The following is a 23,611-nucleotide window of genomic DNA, read 5'->3' as shown; positions in this document are numbered from 1 at the left end:
GAAAGTCTTGAAATTTACACACAGTTTAAATGGGTAGTCGACTGACGTCAATGTCAAATTTTAAACAGTTCGTCTTATTGGTTATTGGATAAACGTGTTTGAATATGAAGAAAAATACACAGGGTTACAGGGACTATGGGTAAAAAATCGTTTATCTTTCCATATAACGATTGTCTTACTAGTATAATAAAGACGACATTCGAGACGATTGACTTACTAGTAATAAAAATATATTACTTTAAAGATTGAATGAAATCGGTAATGGGCGCTCGTGTAACCTCACATTTTGCTTATTTAAGCATTTTGTTTCTTCTTGGCTTGGCCCATTCCTGTCATAGCCTTCTGTTTTTTAATAATGCTTTTTTCTTGATCCACTTCCCGTTGTGTTTTCCCTTTGCCCTCTCTGATGCGATTTTTAACATAAAAAACTGTAGTATTTTCGTCAGGGACGAATGAAACTTGGGGTTCAGTCAGTGATGGATCCCCGATAAATGAATAACTTGTAATTTCATTCGCCGAAAGATGAGTTGAAAGAATTGATTTATAATTCCGAATTAATAACTCTGACATTAATTTAAAGGGATTATATCTTTAATTAGGAAGAATTTTATGCGAATAAGTTGGATGTCATTTATTAGTCAAAATTTTTCGTGTCTTGTCTCCAGAGTTCTCGCTTCTTCTACTCTGTTATTCATATTCGTTTCTGCGACTTCCGAAATCTTCACTCCCAGAGTCTCGAAACAAACGAAACTCCATTTTATGCTTTTCGCTTCTTTTGAACAGACGAGAACCCTTTATCGATCTAAACAATAATTTTTCTACTTCACTTCCAAATCGTTTATTCGCTCGATATTCCAATGGCTTTTAGCACCAAGCAGGCTCCGCTGCCTGACAAAAAATGAAACTCCACAGGCTGCGAGGGATTTTGAAAATGCTCGTTTCCCGTCAGTCCCAATGTCTGCGAAGGGCTTTAAGATATTACGAATCCCAAGTCAGACAAATTCGTGTATTCAACGTGACGGGGACCATGACGAAAAACACGAGATTAAAAAAACCTAAAAAGTGGATCTTCGAGGGGAAGCGCCTACGTCAGAAATTTATACGCGCGCAGAGAAGCCCGATCGCGAGTCAATCAAAGTACGAGTGTGCGAGCTTTTTTCGACAGGCTCCTGTCGTCAGCATGTTTTCATTTGACATATTCGCGTGACGTTTGCTTCTGGTTCTCTCCCTTTTTGTATCCTTTACACTTGTTCACTTTCCAACAAGTCCCGTGCTTACGAGATACTTGGAGCGATGATTTGACGGTTTTATCGGTGAAATTACGCACAGACAAACCGCTTTATCGTCGGTGCAAGATAGATGGACCTCTGTACGAAGCTGCATGATTAATCGTTAGATCGCCCGCAAGTTCTTGCGAATACGACACTGTTAGTGCTCTCCGGAGAGCTGGGACAGTAACATTATCAGGAGAGTTCAATGCCCGAAGGACTTTTGTTGCACAAAACAACGCAACGAATGTCGAACCCTCGCCAACACCACCGATGCCCTATAAAAAGCATTTTTCTCACCGGATACTTATGTTTGGCGAATATTTAAGGAGTTACACAACCTTTGGATGCGTACCCGGGTCCACGAGTTTCTTGCTTCTCTTTCACTGTATCGCGACCAATGATGACGCTGAAGTTTGCAACGTCGGAGTCCAACGAAATGTTCTAAAGAAACTCTCAAATAATTTTGTTCCCTGCCGAATTTGCAACTCGTAGTTTTTCAACCTACACCAGTGATTCGTGAAATAAAAAATTGTTGAATAACAACTCTTTTTTCGTTCATTTCGTTGGACTCCAACGCTTCGAATTTCAGTAATGATTCGAAAGTTATTTCGATCGTCGCCACTGAAAACTTTGCTCGAAATTCACCACATTCTTGCTTCGTAATAATCGCTATCCTTATAGATACGTATCCGTTAGTTTGGAGCGTCATATTTTGTAAATTGAAGCCAACATTTATTTACCACATCAACAAATGATTTTGCATTAATCCATAATATTTTGCCCGACGTATTCGAGTATTCTGTTTGATTGAGGCAACAAAATTTTCAACGTTTCAACAAAATTTGGTTTTTAGTGCGGTTTCTTCGTATTTCACTTGGTCAAATGTATATTATCGAATGAAATAGTACTTTGAAAGTATATATCAGTTTTCGTGATTGCATATTGATATTTAGTGTACGCATGCGTACGAGACGAGAGGGATAAGCGTGAAAAAAAATGATAAAAATAAGGGGTAAAACGGGAGGAAACCTCAGATCGTTGAGGATCGCGTGAACCCGGTTTCTAGGTGAACGTGGCGAGAGAAACGAGATCGATATACGCTGCCAACCACTGCCGGGTGTGTCACTTTGACGCGAGGAGCTGCTCGAGAGGCCAATCGGTTATTTTGCGGTAAGGCGTCACGGCGCCATAGCCTCACACTCGATATTTTCACAAACTCGAGAATCCGATCCTCATAAGCGCGGCGCAAGTCGCGCGTGCACGCGACGGTTAAGAAACGACGTGTTTGAAAGAACGACGACGATGGCGCGACTACGACGAGGACGACGCCACTGCCACTTTTCGAAATCGTCCAGGAAACACGATGCAAAGATCCTATTACATCGAGTGCGCTGCTGGTACGTCTGGCGCAAGGTGGAAAGTGAACCTGCGAGTGTCCATTCGCCCGATTCAAGAAAAGGTAGGTCAAGCCATTTTCCCACGTAAGCAAAAACGCACTGGATCGAGTAGAAACGTGACAAATAGCTGATTCTACATTTTTTACCACAATCCCATACGTACGAGCTCGTGTTCTCTATTTATTTAGTAGGTTAGCTCCGGCAATCGCAGATTTTATAACTTTTCATATTGCTACGTGTTTATAGAAAATGGAACACGCGCGTGATTAAAAGGAGGAATGAAACAGAGGTTATCGGATTTCGCCATAAATATCACGCACTCTCCACCATTTTCAAGGTTAACAGATTCGATTATTCATTTTTTTAGAAAGGGAACACTCGAGACACGCTCGAAACGAATCGAATCGAATTCAACTGAAAATGAGATTTACCGGGGACATTATATAGAAGTTCAAATTCACGTGCGCACCTCAATCTTACATATATATATCTCATATAGAAAAGAGAATAAGTCATAAATAAATCTTGCTTTGAGCAAAAGTAATAAAGTGTCTGAGTGAAGTGAAAGTCAAATTTCAACTGAAGTTTCATCAAATTCAGACTTCGATTCACAGCCAAATACAAAAGTGGAAAGTAAATATATACGTAAAGAAGCCGTACGCGAGCTGCTTATGCAGCGTTATTCTCCGCCAAGCAAACAAATTGGGACGAAGTTTGTGTTAAAATCTATCATAAAATCAGTGCTATTGCTATTTCGCTTCATTAACCGCCTTCAAATTGTACCACAGCTGAGAAAAACTTTCACTTTGAATGACCTGATTCTCAGTTTATGCTCCATTTTAATCGACAGGCGTAAAAGTGATTTTTCGACGAGTTAATTGTGGGGAAAATGTTGAGTGAAAATTTTGAGTACACGCGCACGCGTCGATCGGATGGTTTTTCAAACGTGGGGATTTGCGATTAAATGTTGTACGGATTCGCGGGGCTTACGTAGTCATAAGAGGCTACTAAAACTTGCCGTTACATCGACAAAAGCGAAATTACACGTACATTAAGCAGAATTCAGATAGAATTGCATTCCTGTCGAGTTTTCCCCTTTTCCCCACATAAACATCGTTCGTCAATTACCAGCGTTGACGAAGTACGCGCACCCCCGTCATAATACTGCGTGAAAGGATGTGAATTGACGTGTCTGATTATAAAATTACCGTGCGTGGTCGAGGTCCCTTTTGTTGCCGAGTAAAAGTGCAGTGAAGTACGACGGCAATCGAAGATCCGCTAGTTGCTTCAGCAAGCCTCTCGCCTCTTGGAAGCTCCGTTTGCACGTGACGCTGTACACTATTACGAAGGCTTCGCCCCACCGGATGTGAGAGTACAAACAGCCGTTTTCCTGAAACGAGCGAAAAAAAAATACGGTTTGAATAAAGCGTTTATAGAAAGCAGGGCACCCGAAAGCTGGGAGTGCAAATTTTAGGTTCAATCGAACTTGCCAAATTCTTGGCGCACCATTCGAATCGGAAATTCATTTTTATTTTATTTTTTTTCTCCGATCCTTCGTCAACAGCACACACCCAGCATCTTTTTTTGGACCTGTCTTTTCTCCCATTTTTCTGTACGAAAACTGAGTAAAATAAATGTGAAAAAAATTTTTGTGTTTTTTAAGAGTGTATTTTTTAGGCCCAACACTTTTTATTATCCACATTTATAATTTATACCAGTCAAAAGAAATTCGTGAAAATATTCTTTTTTATTTTGTCCGCGTACAATTAGGGTAGACCCCTTAAAATTAGATCACCGCCGACAGCCTGATATATTTTGGCTCGATCGATTCGCATCGATCGCGAGCAGGCAATAATCGCTTAGCAAATACAACGCGCTTGATGCGTACACTATCGTAGCATACTCAAGCGACGATGCGATGGTATACACATATTTATGGGGTTAATTGATTCATATATCTGTATCAATCTTCGTTGGCCTGATCCAAATAAGTTTTGAAACTCCGATATAAAGGTGCGCGCATCAATGAAAGTCGATCGATCGTCTTCCCTCCTTAAGTTATGTTATGTTTCGCAACTTTTTTTATTCTCCGCCGCCGCGGCGCACCGACATTACTTTGTTCGCGTCTGAGGTATAGAATTACAGGGGACCGATAAGAAAAATAAAAGAGAATAAAAACGTATTTCGAGGGTCTACATAGGCACCGTGGGCGTTGAAAAATCACGAGCTCCTCGCGCGCGCGAACAAGCACCGCTTGTGCCCTCCATCCGCGTCGATTAAGGTCGCCTCGCGTAAGGTTAAGGTTGCCCCGAATTCTCAACAGCCTGCAATTGCTCTCGCTGGACTTGCTTCACTGCTATTTCTGTATGTATACGGATGTTTTCATGCGCACGTATCGCTGTGCGGACTCTTTCAAACGCAACGCGCTCCGAACAAACCGCAGAGGAAGGTGTTCCTCATCCTCGGCCGCGCGGTCAATCGTGACCAATCATTATTCACATCAAGCCCTCTGTCGAATTAACATCGCGTGTAACATCGCAGTAAATGAAACTGCCGAACAAAAACACGTCAACATTTTCGTCCGCTGGGGTATGAGGACGAAATCATTGGGGATTCTGAACTCTACGTTTGCTGTGCCAAAATTTTCAATCGCAGAAATCGTTCGTTGGAAGCTCCAACGAAGACGTGTGACGCGATGTTCCCTTGGGCTGAGCACGACGTCGAAGTTTGCAACGTTGCAGTCCAACGAAATGAACGAAAAAACCACGTGTTCGCCAATTTTTTATTTCACGAAGTATCGGTGCAGCTTGAGAAACTACGAATTGCAAATTTGACAGGGAACGAAATTGGAGAAGGACTGGAATTATTGGAGGCTTTTTTACACCATTTCGTCGGACTCAAGCCCATGCACCATCGAACCGGAATTCCATTCTTTCATAGCAACACGACAAAGTGGTTAGTGTGCCACCATTAAATTCGAACTAAAAACATAATTTCCTCGAAACGGCGCGATCAACGCTCAGGGAAATCCTGCTGGCGTGAAAGTTCCTTCATTTGGACTAATGAACCGTGCGATAATTGACGGATAATTATTTATAACTGCTCCGCATATGCTGCCAAAAGAATACTAAGAAAATAGAGTAGCGCATGCTTTATTGCTGCGGTGGAGTGCGTAACGCTGCATAAATTTTCACACTCAGCTCTCGCCCCGTGCAATGTTTCATATGATAAATCATCGTAATTGATCCGATCATTCATGTGCAACGACGTTTCAGCGAGATCGTTTTATCGAAAGTAGTCATATATAGACATGTGATCGGGTTTTTGAAAACGAGATGAGCTCTTGCGCGCGCGGCTTTGCGCCCAACGAGACTACGAAATGCGCAGACTATGCATTACGACAACGACGGCGATGACGCGATGACGACGACGATGATGATAGTACCTGCAAACGTGCGCCAACTACAACACCGCGTCATCGTACATGCGTACGAGTATTAAATCAACTTTGATACACAACGCGTTGCGAGCTCACACACTGTAATTGCTCATAAATATTTATTGATCGATCGGTATCAGGACAATTGTATTCGATACGCAGATAGAAGCTATTCTACGGAGTGTATGAATACATTCGCTGCATGTGTTCGTCCTGTCCACGCGCCTTACAGCTCGAGAAACCTCGCCTGAGATATATGGACCGAGCGCGAGCTACGGTGGGTGGCTGATTTAATCAAACCAAAGAACCAAACCCAGCAGAGCGATCTTGATACGCAGTTAGAACGAAAATAAAATAATGTTAAGCACAACTGACGGAATGTTTCCTCAACATCGTCGCCCGGACCGGAATCCGTTAGGTGGCGAGCGAGCGTTTGAAATTTGGACTTTTGGTGGGACTTTCGATGGACACAAATGGACGTTTCGTGTTCCACATGAGAAGAGTGGGGAATAAGCAGGCACCTCATTTTCTGTCGTCCAGGATCCCGCGAAAACATAGACACTAGCATCTCGATCGCCGTCGAATTGACGTCGAATTCAAATTTTTTTTCGTCATGTGTCTGTATGCAATGCACGGATGCGCGAAACTTAGTGAAAACAGATTTGACGAATTTATACTTCCTTGAATTCCTCCATCATTTTGTATTCCTTTGATTTCTTTTCTTTCTTAATTAGTGCTCTTGCAAACACATTGGAATCATACGAGCGATGGAATCAGAAAAACGAAGTCGTTTTACTACCGCTTTCTCTACGGACGGGTGAGGGGGATCGCGTTGAATACAGTAACGTGTGATTAGGTTCGTTCGAAGTGAAGCTTTCCATCGAGACTTCATCTCAGTTCTATCGACACCGTTCGAAGCTCAATTATTAAGGCAAAGGGTAATCATTCGTCATACGTGGAACGAGTGTTCTGAGAAAATCGTAAGAGACGATTAAGAACTGTGATCCAATTTCTGGTCTCTTTTGTGTTGGGCTCATCAGGAATAAGCGAGTCGATAACGCACGAGTTGGGCAACGCAAAGAACTCGCGGTTTGCGCAGCGTTCAGTGCTCGCTGCATCCACTGCGACAAACATTTAGCTTCGTACATAACACACACACACACAAATTGTATGAAACCGAAAGTACTTGAGAGGTTTTCACGTTTATATATACACATGTAATAAGAGGGACGAAAATTAAGAGTGAAAAAGAGACACAACCGTCGTCGCTTGTGAAAGTCACCGAGGGGCGCAGACTTCTTAGAACTTACGTTACCTACGTTAACCCCGAAATTAACTTACCTAGTAATTTAGGAATTACGCGTTCTCAATTACACAATGAAACGGCACTACAGCGCTCGCGAGACCTGGAGAGCCCGTCGTTTGCTTTGATCAATGAGCAACACACGTTCCCGCTTTACCGACGTTTATGACTGAACTAGCGAGAGATAATAAAGAATCACAATTATCGATGCACAGAAAATGTGTAGGGGAGAGGCGAGTAATTCCGGACGCAGGATCAATACGCGGACAGCGTAATATCTTTACATTTCGAAACCCCCACTTTCAGGCTTATATAGCCTTATCGATATTTAGTGTACTCACATTGTCCGAGGCGTGAAGTGATTCATTTTCTTCGAGGTAAGACCGATCATAAAATGTTAATTTTGATCCAATTTTTGCCTAGACATTAAATTGATGAAACTACGGGGGATAAAGGGTTTTAATGTTATTTAAAAAATTCATTAATATCGTTATTCTATATAGAAATCATTAACGCAGTTGAAACTTGGACTTGACCTACTGTTTTTTAATTGTTAATTAATTTGTTAAATTTCGTAGTTGGGGGTCATTTCAAATGGCTTGGTTCTGCTCCCACCCCGTATCAATTAAATTTTCAAATCTCAGTAAATTTAGGAGTGAACGATGTGAAAACAAAAAAGTTATTTTTGTTTTGAAATATATGAAAATTCAACATCCAAAAGATTGAATTATGTGAATCGAGTGTGAAACGTGGGCTCACAAAGTTGCACAATCGTAAGTACGAGTCGAAAATATGTTTGCGATACGTGCAGCAATTTCTAATGCAATCTAGATTCAGCCCAAGGGCCGTCCGGAATTACCCCGAAGGTTCGAGGTAAATCCGTATTTTACGGAGTGCCCTTTTTTGCTGAATATCTAGCAATTTTTTCATCAATTCGTTTAAACTTACATCGAAAATCGTATAAACAAGATATCAAGGAGTAAAATAGATCGAAAATTTATTTAGTAATTTCATTATGTGGTTCGTTATTAATCAACTTTCCTGAGGCGCTCGGAATTGCTCCAATTTTGTCTACACGAGAGTTCAAAGTTCGTCGCACGAATTCCAGTACTAAAAAACTCGTGAAAACTGGACGATGAAATGCAATGATTTTTTTCTCCGTTTTTCAATGTGTTTTAACGCTCGGCGACGAGAATGTAGATTTCAACGTTGAGCTGGTGATTCTTGTTCATTACAACAGGATGAATAATAATAGAGTCAGGAGAGCGGTTGGTACATTGGACGAGGCTGGGTTCAGAAGCCATTCGGACGCCGATGAAAGTATCAGAAAATATCGACGTGTTACCGCAATCGTGGGTGGTTCGGTCTCCACCTTCACGAATACGTGTCCAAAAAATCTCTCCGTAATGTCTGAGCTATCAAAGACTCAAACGAGAGGCTCGTTGCATCACAGGCGCTTCTCGAGTGCCTTTTGGTCGTCATGCTCGAGGCTGTTTGAGTTCCAACTCGAGCAAAACGTTCATTGGGTACAGATTACATTGGCAAGGCTTTCAGTAGTTTCCTTCTTCCCCCGGGGAGTGAGGCACGGTTGAAGATGAGTCGGCTAAAATGCATAGAAAGGGAAGGAAAATGGGACGAGAATGAAGAAGCGATAGTGCCGAGTTTTGGCAAGTCTACATTCGATCGCGACTGGATGGAGAAATGAAACAAAATAAAATGCAAATAAATTATACCAATCGTGATCTCAATGATCGCCATCGAAAATCTTTAAAAACCAGAAAACGAATAGCATTCAATATCTGAATTGAATCACAATGCCACCCGCCTCCCATCGAATGTTTTTTTCTCCAAGTTTTTCGGACATCCACGTAACGTAGGAACGCAAGAATCCGGATTCATCGATCCAGGAAGGATGAAGTCGTAAAGATCGCGGCGACACTTTTTTCTCCGATTTCTTTTTTACGATACATTTTTTATTATTATCTCGTTATTTTTGGTGATTCCCTCGCGTGGACGCCTGACCGTTAATCGGACAAGACTCGCTCTCTCGATAGGTCTCTCGTCTCGTTTTCTTTATTGCGCATCGCCGCGTATAGTCGATAATTGTACGTGTATATATATAGAACGTCGGTATCGAGAATGGCGGTAACATTGTCCGGCCGGAGGAATCGATTCGTGTGGGCGCGAGGGAGCACACACAGCATCACCAAAGGCTCTTTGCCACCCACGCAAATGCCCAGTCTGCCAGGCGGTTCTCCCCCTTCCTCTCTCCCCCGATCTCGTACTCTCTCATTCCTTGCACGCGATATACTGTGAAGGAGAGATGATCTCTTTGTGACTCTGCTGTGCCTTCGCTTACGTCCGCTGCTCTATCGGAAGAGGAAGAAGAGTAAGAAGAAGCGGTTACGCTGCGCTACCCGAGATAACGATCCCGTGATTTTACTCAATATTCCACGATATAATGGAGCTTACGGAGCGCCTGCTTGCCCGGATTTATCGATATCAATTGAAACGCTGGAACAGGACAGAAGGGGGGGGGGGAGGACGATTATTGTAACTATTATTACGTATTGGTATGTACTCGAGATGTTGGCGATAAACTGTGCGCATGAAAACGGAGCAAACGCTTTTATTTTCTCTCCGCAGAGTCCCACCCGTATTACATTTCTTCTTCCCCCTTAATCCATCCCGAACTCTCAGTTTCTCGTGAATCCTCCATTTTCTATCTTCTAGAACTGATCAATTTAAGAGGCACAAAAAGTTCAACGAGCTTACTCGAGATAATATCTGTGTAATAACACTTAACCGCTCGATTGAACTGAATTCATCACAATTATTTCCGGATGCTGTTTTTGGCGCGGAAAGTTCATCATGCTCGTCTAGATTAAACTGCGAAATCTGTGTGGAGCGTCGTTATTGAAAGTAGGATTTCACGAAAGGAATGAAATCGAAGTTTGAGGTTCGGTCCAGTTGAAGACCGTTTCGATATTTTTTTACATTTATCAGCAAAAATGACGAATTAATGGAAAATGGTTCGTGCATTATTCTGGAAAATCTACTGCGTTGTTGGATTAAATCGGTTGATAAATTATTGAAAAAACGAAGCCAAAACTTTGCCTATTTTTCATCCAAATGGACCGACAAAAAAATCTCAAACGAGTGGCACATCCGCTCTCTCGTGCAACTGCGTGATGTTGAAAAATGATTTACGATTCAGTGACGAGTCAATGAACGCGAGAACAAAGTTGAGTAAATAGCCGAATTTGAAGTCGAGCGTCAAGGTCAGCCCTCTGGAGAATCTATTAATATAAATGCGGTGGCGAAGATCCCGGATGTCGCCCGAAAAACAGCGGAATCCTTTGCAGATGCCGAAATTTAATCCGGTCAACGTTATTCTCTCCTTTGACGAATATCGCAATGAATCGAGTGCGCATTGAATCGCTCGAGAAAAATCACGAGATTCTCGGATAGGGCACCACACGGTGGCGTATACGAGCGTGTACGAGGCGCAGCTAATCTCCTTTTCTCAGGTCGGTGTGCTCGTGACTCCCGAAGATGAGGCAAACTTATGCAACCTCTCACTCACTCGTACCTGAATGTTTTAACTCGCGTTCGCGAATCTCTCGCACATGGACGAGTGAGTTCGTCGCAAGGAGGATGGGGGCGCGGGCTGAGGAGAGCCGCTCGCAGTACGGGGCAGCTCGTAATAGTACGAGAGAAATAGCGGGGTTCGTTCGCTATCTTAACGTAACGAGGGCGTTCACGAGGTCTGACACTGCGGGAAGTCCGCGTTATTGCAGTAAAACGCTTCCTACCGAGTTCGCGTTCTTGCATTTATGTCTATCCACAGCACCAAGGTATATACGTACGTGCTAGCCAGCAGTGGATATCATTTATATACGTGCGGTTCGTATATAGGCTTAAACGGTCCATACGGCCAAGCGGAGAGATGCTGCGACGATCCCGCGAGGAACACAGATCTCCTCGTCCAGATTCGCTTTGATCTTCGGGATACCTCATGCACAATACTTTCTTATACGTGCACTCCATATTGCATATTAAACGTAAAAATATATATGATACACGAAGAAATTCGCGGTTTCGTGGCACGAGAACGGTGCTTTAAGGGCGTTACCCACGTAACCTCACCTATAAATAGAATCTCGACTGCCTGCGCTATGCGAGAGCCTGTATTATACTGCGCTCTCGTGTGGGGTCGCTTCGACCAAATGCACTTACAGTTGAGCACGTTATAAGTTCACTCTGCAGGGCTGATTGCGTCTACTCAGGTGCGGACGCTGTCCGAACTCTGGGATCGAATCACACGAAATGTGGCGGGATTACTTTTTAGACTATTCGAGAAAGTCGACAGCACTCTTCTGCATGATGCTCAGTCCAAAATACCAGCTAAAAAAGCTTCGGACGAACGTTATAAAAAATGGACCATTTTCTACTTTGGAAATTTGAAAATTTTGTGGGAAAATCAACGGCTTTTCCGTCACCGGAGTTATCTTCGAAACCACTTTCTGGTGCATGATCGTCGAGGAAAACGAATTTTATAAAAGCCATTGAAGAATCACTCGAAAGTGCGATTTTTCGAAAATTCATTCGTTCGTAGGATTTCAAAGTTCCAATAATCAAATCCAAATTACTGATCGTCCAACAGATTCGAGTCAACCTCCCTAAATAAAGGAAATGTGGGAGTTGTCGAAGTGAGTTAATTCTTCAATGGGTGTCCACTCTTCGGGAAATTTCACAAAAAATAGTGAAGCTTGCACCGATTTTATTCCGTAATATAGTAATGAGAAAATTCAATTGAATCGTATATGATGAGATGCTCGAGGCTTTCTTTCAAAGAATCTACCACATTAATAGTTTGTACACTTGAGAACCGAGAGTGCGGGCGATTTCCGAATAAATATGTCTACACACCGGGGAGGAATAGACGGACTATAAATGCAAGCACGTAATATATAGTGAAATATATAGCCGGGCATAGTAGAGAGTCCGGGGGCGCGCGCGCGCGATGAAACGATCAGCGGGCGTCGCGTTCGACGACCGGTTAACTCGATCGTGGGACTTCCCCCGGCTTTATCTAGTCGTTTATCGGATATGCAAGAATATAAGCTTAAGTACTGAACATAGATACACGTAGGTATCTGGATCTCCGGACCCTCCGAAGACGAGCATGAAAGACATTTTTTCGAATATTATAGATCTATCAACAGAAAGGTATTAAAAGGATGTGGAGATTGCGAAAAGGAAGAAGGTTTCGAGTGTTGCGCGGTGAATATTCGTTGAAATATATTGCGATCCGGAAAATACGAAAATGAAGATGAAAAAGTTGGTGCACACTGCGCTGGGAATATAACGGGCAATAATCCGAGTCTCTCGCTCTTAAATAACGTCAGTGGAGATCCGAGCTGCAGGATCCGTGTGGCGAACGAGGAGCCTCGAAGAAGTTTGCTGGTGGTGGTGCGAACGAGCCCTCGTTTCGGAGCGGTTCCCCTTCACAGAAACTGGGATACAATTTCCGATGAGTTTCTTCCGAGGTAAATGTGAATCAGTGGAAAGTGCGGAGCCTATAAACATGGAGTGTATACGAGTGTAGATCGAATGCGGGAGAATGGTTTTTGCATACATTTGAGAGATGAATTGGTGAGCGGGGAGATGAAAATAACCGGAATGAAAAGTACGTAGAGTTTGAAAAATTTCTTTCTCGCCTGGTCGTCCTCTGCTCGTTTTTCCCTTTTGGTTTAACACATCCTCGACTAGCACACGCATATGTGTACGGAGAGGTCGTCAGCTCGCGCATGTGTTCCGTGAGGTGCGCATGAAATGCGTAACGATTTCTCCGCGTTCGGACATTAAATTTTATGCGTCACGACGACGAAGACGAAGACGACGACGGCGACGAGACCGTCGCTGTATCCGGTCCTGACAAAAGCTTTGCAGCAGCCAGTTGGAGAGCAACGGCGAAGCAAGGAGTCGAGCGAAATATATACGCCTGCATGCGAAACGCGTGGGCATCGGTCTCCTCGCATACGTGTGTGTCCGTACGTTTGTACGCGTGTGGTTATTCGTTGCTCGTACTCTCGGGGCCTTGCGACTCTTGTAATTATAAATTACACGATTTTTTCCCCGGCTCGTATCGTAATTTCCTGCGGTGTCGCTGTGTGTTCGCGTCCTCTGTCAGCCACGGCGAAGAATCGTATAACGTTAAGTCGTATATTTATATGTCGAATTCTACCAACCAAAAAGGCGTAACCGACGTCGTTTCGAGCATGCGACTCTCGCCTCGATGCGCCCTTGATAAATATATGCCCGCTCAACCGCGGGCATATTTATACGTAGGTTAGGGTTGACAGAAAGACAACGAGGAAGAGAAGAAAAACGTCGGGACTCGGAAGGCCTTAATTGCCGAACGGTCACGAGGTCAGGAGGTCCGTCCCGGTACTTTATTCAATTTTAACAGTCGCCCCGCGAATTTCCTTGCTCAACATATTCATCTTTTTTTTACCGCTGCCTCCTGCTCGCGCCTTCCCACCTTGGCGAATTTTATTGTGGCCAAAGACACTCGCGCGAGCGCGCTTATGAATCACGCCAAATGATTAGCCATCGTTTCCAGTGAGGCGGACGAAAGTTTATGATACACGCTCCGAAGAAACATTCTTCATCCGGGTAAGCGCATTTGCTTTCCAACACTTTTCGACATTCCACTTTTTTACCGAGTCAACATATTTCCAATGATATGTGGGCGTCAAAACGACTGTCCGTACCTTCGAGAATCGCGCCACGGATCCGGCCTCCAACGTTTTCTCTCAACCCTTCGATACCCGCGGTCGCAGCCGATCGTCGTCATTGCCCCCGTCCGAGACGATGGAAGGGTTCGATTTTCAGTTATGGGTACTCGAAATCATCGCACGAGAGACTTGGGAATAACCGAGAAAATGGTCGAAAACGCGCGTCGAAGGAGAAAAATGAATACGAAAAGGTTTCATTCGTAGTTGCACGTAATACGTGCGAATTGGGCGACATATTTTTGGCACCTGTAAAAGTTCTTTACATAAGTTTCCCAGCAGCGAAGCGAGAACCTTGAAGAATGTGTGAATTAACGAAATGAGCGTTGGCGAGTGGTGGAACGAATGCGAATGCTTGACCCTCGCATCTTTGAGTGATCTCCGGTGAAATGAAGAGGGAAAAATGCGGAGAGTTTCATGCGAAAGTGCGAAGAATTAATTGAGAAAAATGGAAGTAATAGAGTGGTTACGATCGTAGAGAAGCAGAGAGGAGCGAAACACTTAACGTTTTGTGCGCGCGGAGCGGAGCTCATAAAAAAAGAAATCGCCATGAGGCGGTGTACGCACGCGAGAGATGCTTGGAAGAAAAGAATGAAGGAGCCAAGGATGAAGTAACAAGACGAATAAAATATCTGAGAGGAGGAGGAGGAAAGAGACGAAAAAACAAGAGGGTATCGTAGCTTCGGTGAAAGAGCGAGATTCCTGGAGGGAGACTCTCGTAACTTTTCGAGTTCGCGTACTGCGCGCTCTCGTGTGGAGAAAAAGAAAAAAGCCCCCCGAACCTGACGCGCGGCTCTGAGGGACGTTTAAGAATGAAGTCGTAATTGCTAATTAGAAGCCGGTTCACGTCAAAGTGTGCTCGAACGCCTTTCATACGCAATAATATACGGCACGAGGCATTCGGACGTGCGCACTTCGGACATCCTTCGCATCGAATGATAATCAACTTCGGCTGTGCGCTGATGGTGTCGTTAAAGTTTAAACTCTTTTGGCAGTCGTGAAATCTTTTCGCTTCTCTCACTCCTTATTTTCTTTGACTTAGTATTTATCGTGAATGAGTTACTGGTTGCTTGTACATCGTGCTCTGATACACTTTCTATCATAGCGTCGATACATCATTTCGTGTAAAAAAAAATACCAATTTACTCGGTCGACGAGTATTTGAAGATTTTCAAAATTCGCTAAATGACTAACGATCAAAATTCTCACTAGATTAACACCAGTCGAGAACACTGAAGTTTGCAACGTTCGAGTCCAATGAAATGAGCGAAAATAAACTTTTGCGATTGGCCAATTTTTTATTTCACGAAATATCGGTGCAGGTCGAGAAAGCTACGAATTACAAATTCGGCAGACAACAAAATTGGAATATTATTGGAATTATGAGAAGCTTTTTTTATATCATTTCGTTGGACTCCAACGTTGCAAACTTCAACGTCGTAACCAGTCAACGTGACACTGGGAAAATGAAAATATTTAATCAACAAAACGTTGCTCAATGAGAAGCAAATATAATTGAATCGGTAACAATTTTCTTCAGTCAAAAAATGTGTTTTCCTCAGTTATTAACTATCTACAAAGTTTTTTTCCACCTCAACTGTTATAATAGATGAAGAAATCTGGAAAATAATCTTTCGAAATGATACGAAATTATTGGGCCTCGAGGGCGCTAAATTTATGAAAAAATGATAAACAGGCTGGCAACCTCGCCGGTCTTTCAACCTTCCAAATAGCAATTATGCGCGATATCAGAGGAACGAATAAGAGATTGATACAATTATATTAAGAGAGTATACGCAGATGAAGGAATAAAATAAACGATCGCCCAGCATCGACCTCGTGATCTCGAATAAAAATGTATAATACGAAAATAAATATAAATGAGAGAAGGGCGTTACTCTGTCGCTCGAGGAGCTCCAGCTGCTTCGAGCAGCATCGATCATTTATCGAATCTCCGCTCCTTAAGGCGGTATAAAGAACAATGCGAGAATTGGGGAAGTGTGCCAAGAGGAGGCCTGACGTACACTCTTCCTTTTTTCTTTTTTTTTTTTGTTTTCTTATTTTTTGATTCCTCTTTATGATACGTTGTGGATGCACTCGCTCCGTCTCCGTCTGTCACGAAGATTCATTCTACAAATGTGTGTGCCATATCGAAACTGTTTCTTGCGCGCGCGCGCAGATAAACGTTTTTGCGCGTGTATATGTATAGACGGACGTGAGTTTATGTGCCGTGTATGCATAAATACATGGAAACTGGCATTATATGCTGCTCACATGGCCTCCGGTGGGTGAAGCATTACGCTCACAGATTCTCGTGTATCAATTTATTCCTACATGCTTTGCAAACGTGGATACATTATTAGGTATGTATATATAAACATATAAAGATACACGGCCGTATGTATATATCCTTCGACCTTTTCAAAAACGTGCCTATTCTTAGGAGGTTTATAAGTTTAATAGAATTGAAGACAAGCAACTAGGAGCGCCAGCCTATTTCATTATTCCTCCAATTTTCTTCGTGTTGCTGCTTATCAAAGTTCGTGGCTTTTTGATTAAACGATTTCAGCAGACTGGCCTTTGCTCAGCCTGGAGGTCGGGAGATTCGATCGACCGATTTTCTGCGCGAGGTGTAATCTCGTCATTTGGGAAAATAATCATTTTTGAGACTCGCTAATAATCGCGGCGGATCACTAAAATTCCCCCCTTGCAATAGGAGCTTCAGTTTCGTTTGGGACAACTTTTTCAATTTTTCCGTGACACCGCGTTGCCTGTGAAGCGTGCGAATGGACTCGCAACACTGAACAAGCCGGTTAGCAAAATATATTTGAATGAATACGAGATCGAATTCCCGCGCGAGAACATCGCCCACGAGACAATGGAGTTGCGAAGAATCCTTACTATTCATGCCGGTATAATGTTGGACCGCGTCCTTTCAATAGCGGTAAATGTTGTGCAACACAAAACTCGATTTTTCACGCGGCTCTAATGTTCGCACGTACGGATTATCAAGTAGGGACAACTGTCCACGTACGTTTTCCTACTTACCGTTAAAATTTACTCGGGCGTACACGTAATAGGCTCGAAGAAACCGCGTGTAGAGGATTAAGAACGAACAAGCGGATGTTTCGTCGCACAATTTAATGACGGAAACTGCAAAGGACGCAATTTACGATTGAACCGAACAGAAATTTCGTAAAACAGGCTGTGAAGTGAGCTGCAAATTGTTAAAAGTATCCGTGAAATTATTTTGAGGGAATTTACAAAAAAAAATAAAAAAAAAAAAAAATTCACAACACGCTGAATACCGTTACAATTTTTGGAAACAAATATTTTCACCAGGTTAAAGGGAGTTCATTAATCAATGCATGATAATCCGAAGAACTCTTCAATATTATACGAATCATTGCGAAAGTTCGAAAAGTAGTTACATCGAGACGAATGTCATTTCTTTCGCATGACAATTTACGAAGTTACCCTCACCTGCCGCAGTCCGGGTCAAGGGCTGTCAGAGCTCTGGTTTCAAGAGTGTTAACAAATAATTATACTGGGCGCCAGCTAATCCCAACGGGAGTAACAAAAACATCTAAATTGACTCTATTGACTCTCTTTCTCAAGCAGATGGGAGATGGTAGAATTTCGATTACAATTTTCGTCATACCTTTACCTATCGCATGACGCCTTTTCGGGAATATTCGTGCTAAAATCCCCTCCAATTATCGATTCGTTCGACCGCTGATCGACGCGCATACGCCAATAAGTTTTAGCAAAGTCCGTCCAGTTCTAGGGCGACACCTTCCAAGCCCTTATCAACGATCGACGCCTACTAGCATCTGCGTATCGATATACAGAAAGACGGAGGACGGAGAACCTTCAAATCGAGCTTCCTCTGTCACAACATCAACGAAAGTCCTCCAGCATTTTCCAAGTATTCACAAACACTGTCGTTATCGCTCTTGGAAGCCGCTGAGAAAAACTGGTAGAACGGGGTCCTGTGGCATCGATGGAATTGATATTATAGTCGATAGGATAAAAACTACGGGGCAGAACAAACGACGATACTTACGCTAGACATAATAGAGGCGGATGTTTTACTGCGAGCAATTAACTCGTTACACGTTTCTCGTGCCGTTTTTGTCGGTGCGAGTTGCGGGGATAATGGACGGACAAACGTTTGTGCGTTGAAGAAGAGATACGTGTGACTGCCGTGCGATCGGTAAGTGCGTATAATTGGACGCGTGTCACGTGTCCAGAGCGCACGCACACAAGGCGGTCAGTGAATGCAGGCCAGCGGAGCCGGGAAGGAACGCGAGAAGACGCAGGATCTCGCATCGGTGCCAGCACTGATTGTTTACAAAACGTGCGTACATTTGGATATGTCGAGGGAGCAGGCTGCGAGCTCGTGTGCAAGTTGATCGTACGAAAGCAGTGCGCGGCGACAGAATGCGCCGCTCTCAGGCTCGTTGGTGATTGACGTCACGATTTCTCGGGGCGCGAGCGCGCGCGATTGTCGCCAACGCCGTATTCTCTCTGTCGCAACCGATTTCCCCCGACACTGTGTGCACGTGACTTTCCAGCACGTTCAAGTCGACGCGTGCGTCCACCTGCCGAGCGACTGTTGAACGAGACCGCTACGTCGTTCCTCTTCCGAGGTCGCCATTTCCGCCAACCTCTTCCGTTGATACACTTTTGCTCTACGGCTCCGTTTTTTCATACCGCTCGCCACAGCTTGACAATTATGAGGTTTGCAGGCTGCTGCGCGAAGTCGATTTTTCGGATCCGCTAGTGAATCACCGGTCAACGGGTGCTTCCGCAATTTCGTTGAGATTGTAGAAAAATCCGTAGGAAATCCGTCGCGGGAACTTCCGAGTCTGCAAACCCGGATTTCGGTTCGAGGAATCGAGCGAGTTTCGCGACCCTTCTGACATTGACACTTCTGAAAAATGCTTTCTTCCTGCCGAAACATGAAGACGGCACCGCTCACTCCCTTATTTCGTAACCGTGAGCAGGTGCACCGAGCAAATTGATATTCCACGAATCCCGGAACTCGGTATACCGGTGACGTGAACTTGAAGGAAAAAATCGGGTTCCCGGCCGTACTCAGGTTCGCGTAAAAGAGCGCACGAGCTGCAAGCATCCTCTCAGCGGAGGGGTCCTCCGCGCGCGAGCGTGTACAAGGGAGTCGAGAGAATATGCGCTGACTTATCCCTCGACCCCCGTCTATCTCCGAAGAATTTTTTCTTCACCTGTCAGATACTCAAGAACGGTTAGACGCGGAATGAGAATATTTCCCTTAGGAACGCTCGCCGGAATCACTTTAATTGACAGGGCTCGTGGTACTTAGTGCACCGGTCAATGGAGCTTTCCAAACAGCACTCAAGATTATAGGGACGTAGGAACGCTACAAATATATAAGCGCGTGTTCAAAGAGCAAGCCAAAACGATGTACTATTCACCAGATAGATCGCTCCGCGCTACGAGACTTCTAGTCGGGATGTTCCTTACGATATACCCGGCACACGTGTGCATACCAGTTTACGTTAAATAATGTTACATTTGATTATATGCTACACACTCGCTACGTTTATGTAAATGCCGAAGTATGGGTAAGGAGAATCTATTTATACGCGTAACGAGGCGAATCGAACAAATCGCGTTTGTGACTCTTCTTTGGCGATTCCAGCCGCTCGTCCGGACGGTAAATAAAGCGTTTTCTGTGTTCGTACCGGTGTTTGGATCACAACGGTATTCTTCACGAGGATGCGACGTGAAATGAAGGAACGTTTGGGTCTCTTCAGACGTTTTCACTCTTGTCGCTGGCCAATTAATTTGCTTTCTTTTATCAGCTTTGGGGGTATGATTTTAATGAAAAAAACGCTTAAGGTAGTTCGTGCACGAAACGATTTTCTTAAGAAAGTCTTGAAATTTACACAGAGTTTAAATGGGTAGTCGACTGACACGCATATCAAATTTTTAAGGGTTAGTTCTTATTGGTTATTGAGATAAACGTGTTCGAATATGACGAAAAATACACAGGGTTGCAGGGACTATGGGTAAAAAATTGTTTATCTTTTCATATAACGATTGTCTTACTAGTAATAAAGACGACATTCGAGACGATTGACTTACTAGTAATAAAAATATATTACTTTGAAGATTGAACGAAATCGGTAATGGGCGCTCGTGTAACCTCACATTTGCTTATTTAAGCATTTTGTTTCTTCTTGGCTTGGCCCATTCCTGTCATAGCCTTCTGTTTTTTAATAATGCTTTTTTCTTGATCCATTTCCCGTTGTGTTTTCCCTTTGCCCTCTCTGATGCGATTTTTAACATAAAAAACTGCAGTATTTTCGTCAGGGACGAATGAAATTTGGGGTTCAGTCAGTGATGGATTCCCGATTAATTAATGGCTTGTAATTTCATTCGTTAAAAGATCAGTTGAAAAAATCGATGTACAATTTCGAATTAATAACTCTGGCATTGATTTAAAGTGATAACATATTTAATTATAGGGAGTAAAAAAAAGATCCTTCGGGCATGAAGGGATCCTTAACCATTTCAGGTCCGCCACGAAAAGCAGACATTTGGATTCGGTTGAACTCGAACAAATTGTATGATTTAAAATGCTCCCAAAAATGAAATAACACTCGTACCAACATACGTTGAAAGAGCCTCACGTCTATTTATATATTTGTATTGAAAATTTCTACACTTAACCAATACTCGGTATTCTAATGAGGGACAATTTGAAGCGAGTCTCGTGTATAAACTTATGTACATACAAATCGTTGGAAGATTTGTAGTTTGTATTTTCTAATAGAATATCGATATAGCGATATCAGTATCGCTTGGTGGATGCATGCCCATAATCCAACACACACAGACACATACTCACACATGAGAACCGTATGCGGCCCTTATTTATTGGATCTATGCGAGAACAGGCCTCGTTCGTGCTAACGGTTCATTCCTTATGCGTTCACTTCTCTCTCGCTCTCTCTGCCTCGCTTTTTCTCATCCCTCTTTCCTTTCGCAGTTTAGCATGTTCAGCGTCCCAACCTGAGCTCACGTTTTATAGGTGGCACCATACGAAATGCATGTGTTTATATATTGTGCATATATAAACCACCGGGGACTGGCAATTGTTAACATGAACAGAATCGAAATTCCGTAAATCGTGTCGTAGAAACACTAAAGCCAACGGATAATGTTTTCTCGTAGACGCGACGATTTTAACGTGTGTTATTTTTTTTTTTTTTTTTAATGTGTGTTTTTGATTGATGATAAATTTTTGGGGAAACGACGAAGGAAGTTCTTCGCACTCCATCGAGATAACGGTCCCTGAAAAAATACGGTCCGAGTTTTTTTTCGTCAGCATGATTTTTCGGTTGCGCAGATCGCCCGTTCGCGGTGCCACTCATTATCAGTGTGTCGAACAATTAAGATAAATCAGAGCAAGCGCGTTGGGGGCAGAGGAGAAAGAGTTTCGTGAAACATTGAAAAAGTGAAGAAATTTGATGAGAAAAAAAGTGAAACGAGACGACAGGAGAATGAAGCAGGAAGACTTTGGTGTGCAGAAGCATGCGCTGCGAAGTGGGAGAAGATCGAAAGAAGTTTATTATCTCTCGTTTCTTCTCGCTTTTCTTCCTGTTGCTTATTCGCCCTGAAACCGGGAGCTCCCGGTGGGTAATCGATGGCGCGAGTAAAACCAGTTTGCTAAAAACAACCCGCCAATCACGCACGTGGTTCGGATCCGAAGGGCTACCGAATACACGTTCGCGTGTGCTCTTCCCCAAAAATCAGCATCGTCGTTCGCGATTCGCTCTTCCCCCTTTACCCCCCGTTCCACCTCCTCGCTCTCCTTCTTCTCATTCTTATTCTTCTTCTTCTCCTCCTCGCTCAATCGTTTCTTTCACACTCTTTTTTCGTTACGCACGGTTCCTCTCGGGCGCGATAAGTCGTGTAGACAGTGCACTCTCCTGTATGACTATATTTACAATTTACATGCAAAATGATTCTGGAGGATCGTGGAGGCGCGTCAGCATCGTTTTATATGGCGTATTCCACGACAAGTAAGACGCTTTTAATCGGTAAGCCGAACGTCGATCGGTGTACGATGTCGTGGCCGCGTGTACAATTCACTTCCTTTTGATAGTGTCAATGAGCAGCCTCTCCAAGATAAAGACCTTAATTATAATTGACACGGAATACGCTGGGCACTTGGCCAATTTGGAGACAAGTTTTTACGTAATGAGTCACGACGCAGGCTCGATTGTTGTACTAATTAATCACTTTTTTCATCAAATAATAATAAAGACGATTTTCAAGGGATTTTTATTTTTAAAAACGTTGTGAAAATCGGAATTGATCCTGGAAGAGTCTCTTGCTTTATTTACGTATTCGATTTAATTTTCTGGAGAATTATCGAGACTGAAAAATCACCGAGAAAATATAGATCGGATCGATGAATTCTTGTCTCCGAGAAAAAAATTTTATCGTCAGATGCGCTTGGATTCGAGTAAAAATCGCGAATGCATTTCGCCCGTACGCGCGGGATGCTTATTTAAGAATTTTTAATTCCCCATTCCAGACTTATGAGCGACGATTGCACGGTTGAACGGCTACTGGAATTGCACGGCGGCTTGTGCCTGATGAGCTGGAAAGATGGGCTCCCGTTCGCCCTCCCGGATTTTTCATTGCTTGTTTTTGTTCCAGCCTGTCTCTCGCTTCTTTTTTTACATCCAACATCTCCGTCGTTCTTTATGTACCGTTCCAGTTATGAAAACCGAAGCGAATTGAAATATAAAACAAAAGCCTGAGGCTATTTTCGCCTGCTGTTTTCCGATTGTACGCATGAAACAGAATTCGGGTAAATAGTTGCCGCGATCTAACGGCTTTTCTCATGGATAACTTGCTCAGTCCAACGATATTCAAATAACCTTCTAAATACCGTGCCTCCGATCGGTCCTTGCTTTGTCAACATTTTAAATGCGATTTATAACTACGAGCTATTAAAAGTCCTTTAGAAATGTAAAACTGATATTGAAACTCTGAAGAGTCAAACGTTCCACTGTTGCTAAACTGAAAATCTTTCAATAAAGCAATTACATTTCAATGGATACAAAAAAATAACAAAATGAGCTTTCTTCTGACTCGCTTGTGTTGTTCATGTTTCGCAGACCAACCGTCTGACCCCAACGCATTTGCAGACTCATCCCCAAACGATTACACATACGCACACTCTCGCGCCACGGTATCCATGCCGTTCCTCTTCAATATCATCTTCCTTTTTGCATCTCGTATATATGCAATATGGTTATTCTCACGAAGCAATCCTCCAATTTGTGGTGCGCGTACGACACGATCCACTTTGCTGCATCCGTGAGCACACTGACCTCGTC

The 23,611-nt window shown here is 43.3% G+C and overlaps 1 protein-coding gene across 4 annotated transcripts in view; it reads right to left on the bottom strand.

The window, feature by feature from the left end:
* The window catches only part of LOC122410947 (ras-related and estrogen-regulated growth inhibitor-like), an 87,510-nt gene that overhangs the window by 10,395 nt on the left and 53,504 nt on the right, over positions 1-23,611 (bottom strand). For all 4 annotated transcript variants that reach the window (XM_043419449.1, XM_043419472.1, XM_043419464.1 and 1 more), the window contains exon 5: positions 3,877-4,058. In XM_043419449.1, the coding sequence (XP_043275384.1) occupies positions 3,877-4,058 (182 nt within the window). The remainder of the gene's footprint in view (positions 1-3,876; positions 4,059-23,611) is intronic.

This window comes from Venturia canescens, chromosome 1 (genome assembly GCF_019457755.1).
Source record: "Venturia canescens isolate UGA chromosome 1, ASM1945775v1, whole genome shotgun sequence".
Lineage (NCBI taxonomy): Eukaryota > Metazoa > Arthropoda > Insecta > Hymenoptera > Ichneumonidae > Venturia > Venturia canescens.
The sequence above is the reverse complement of the archived record's forward strand: the minus strand, read 5'-3'. Positions and strand labels throughout refer to the sequence as shown.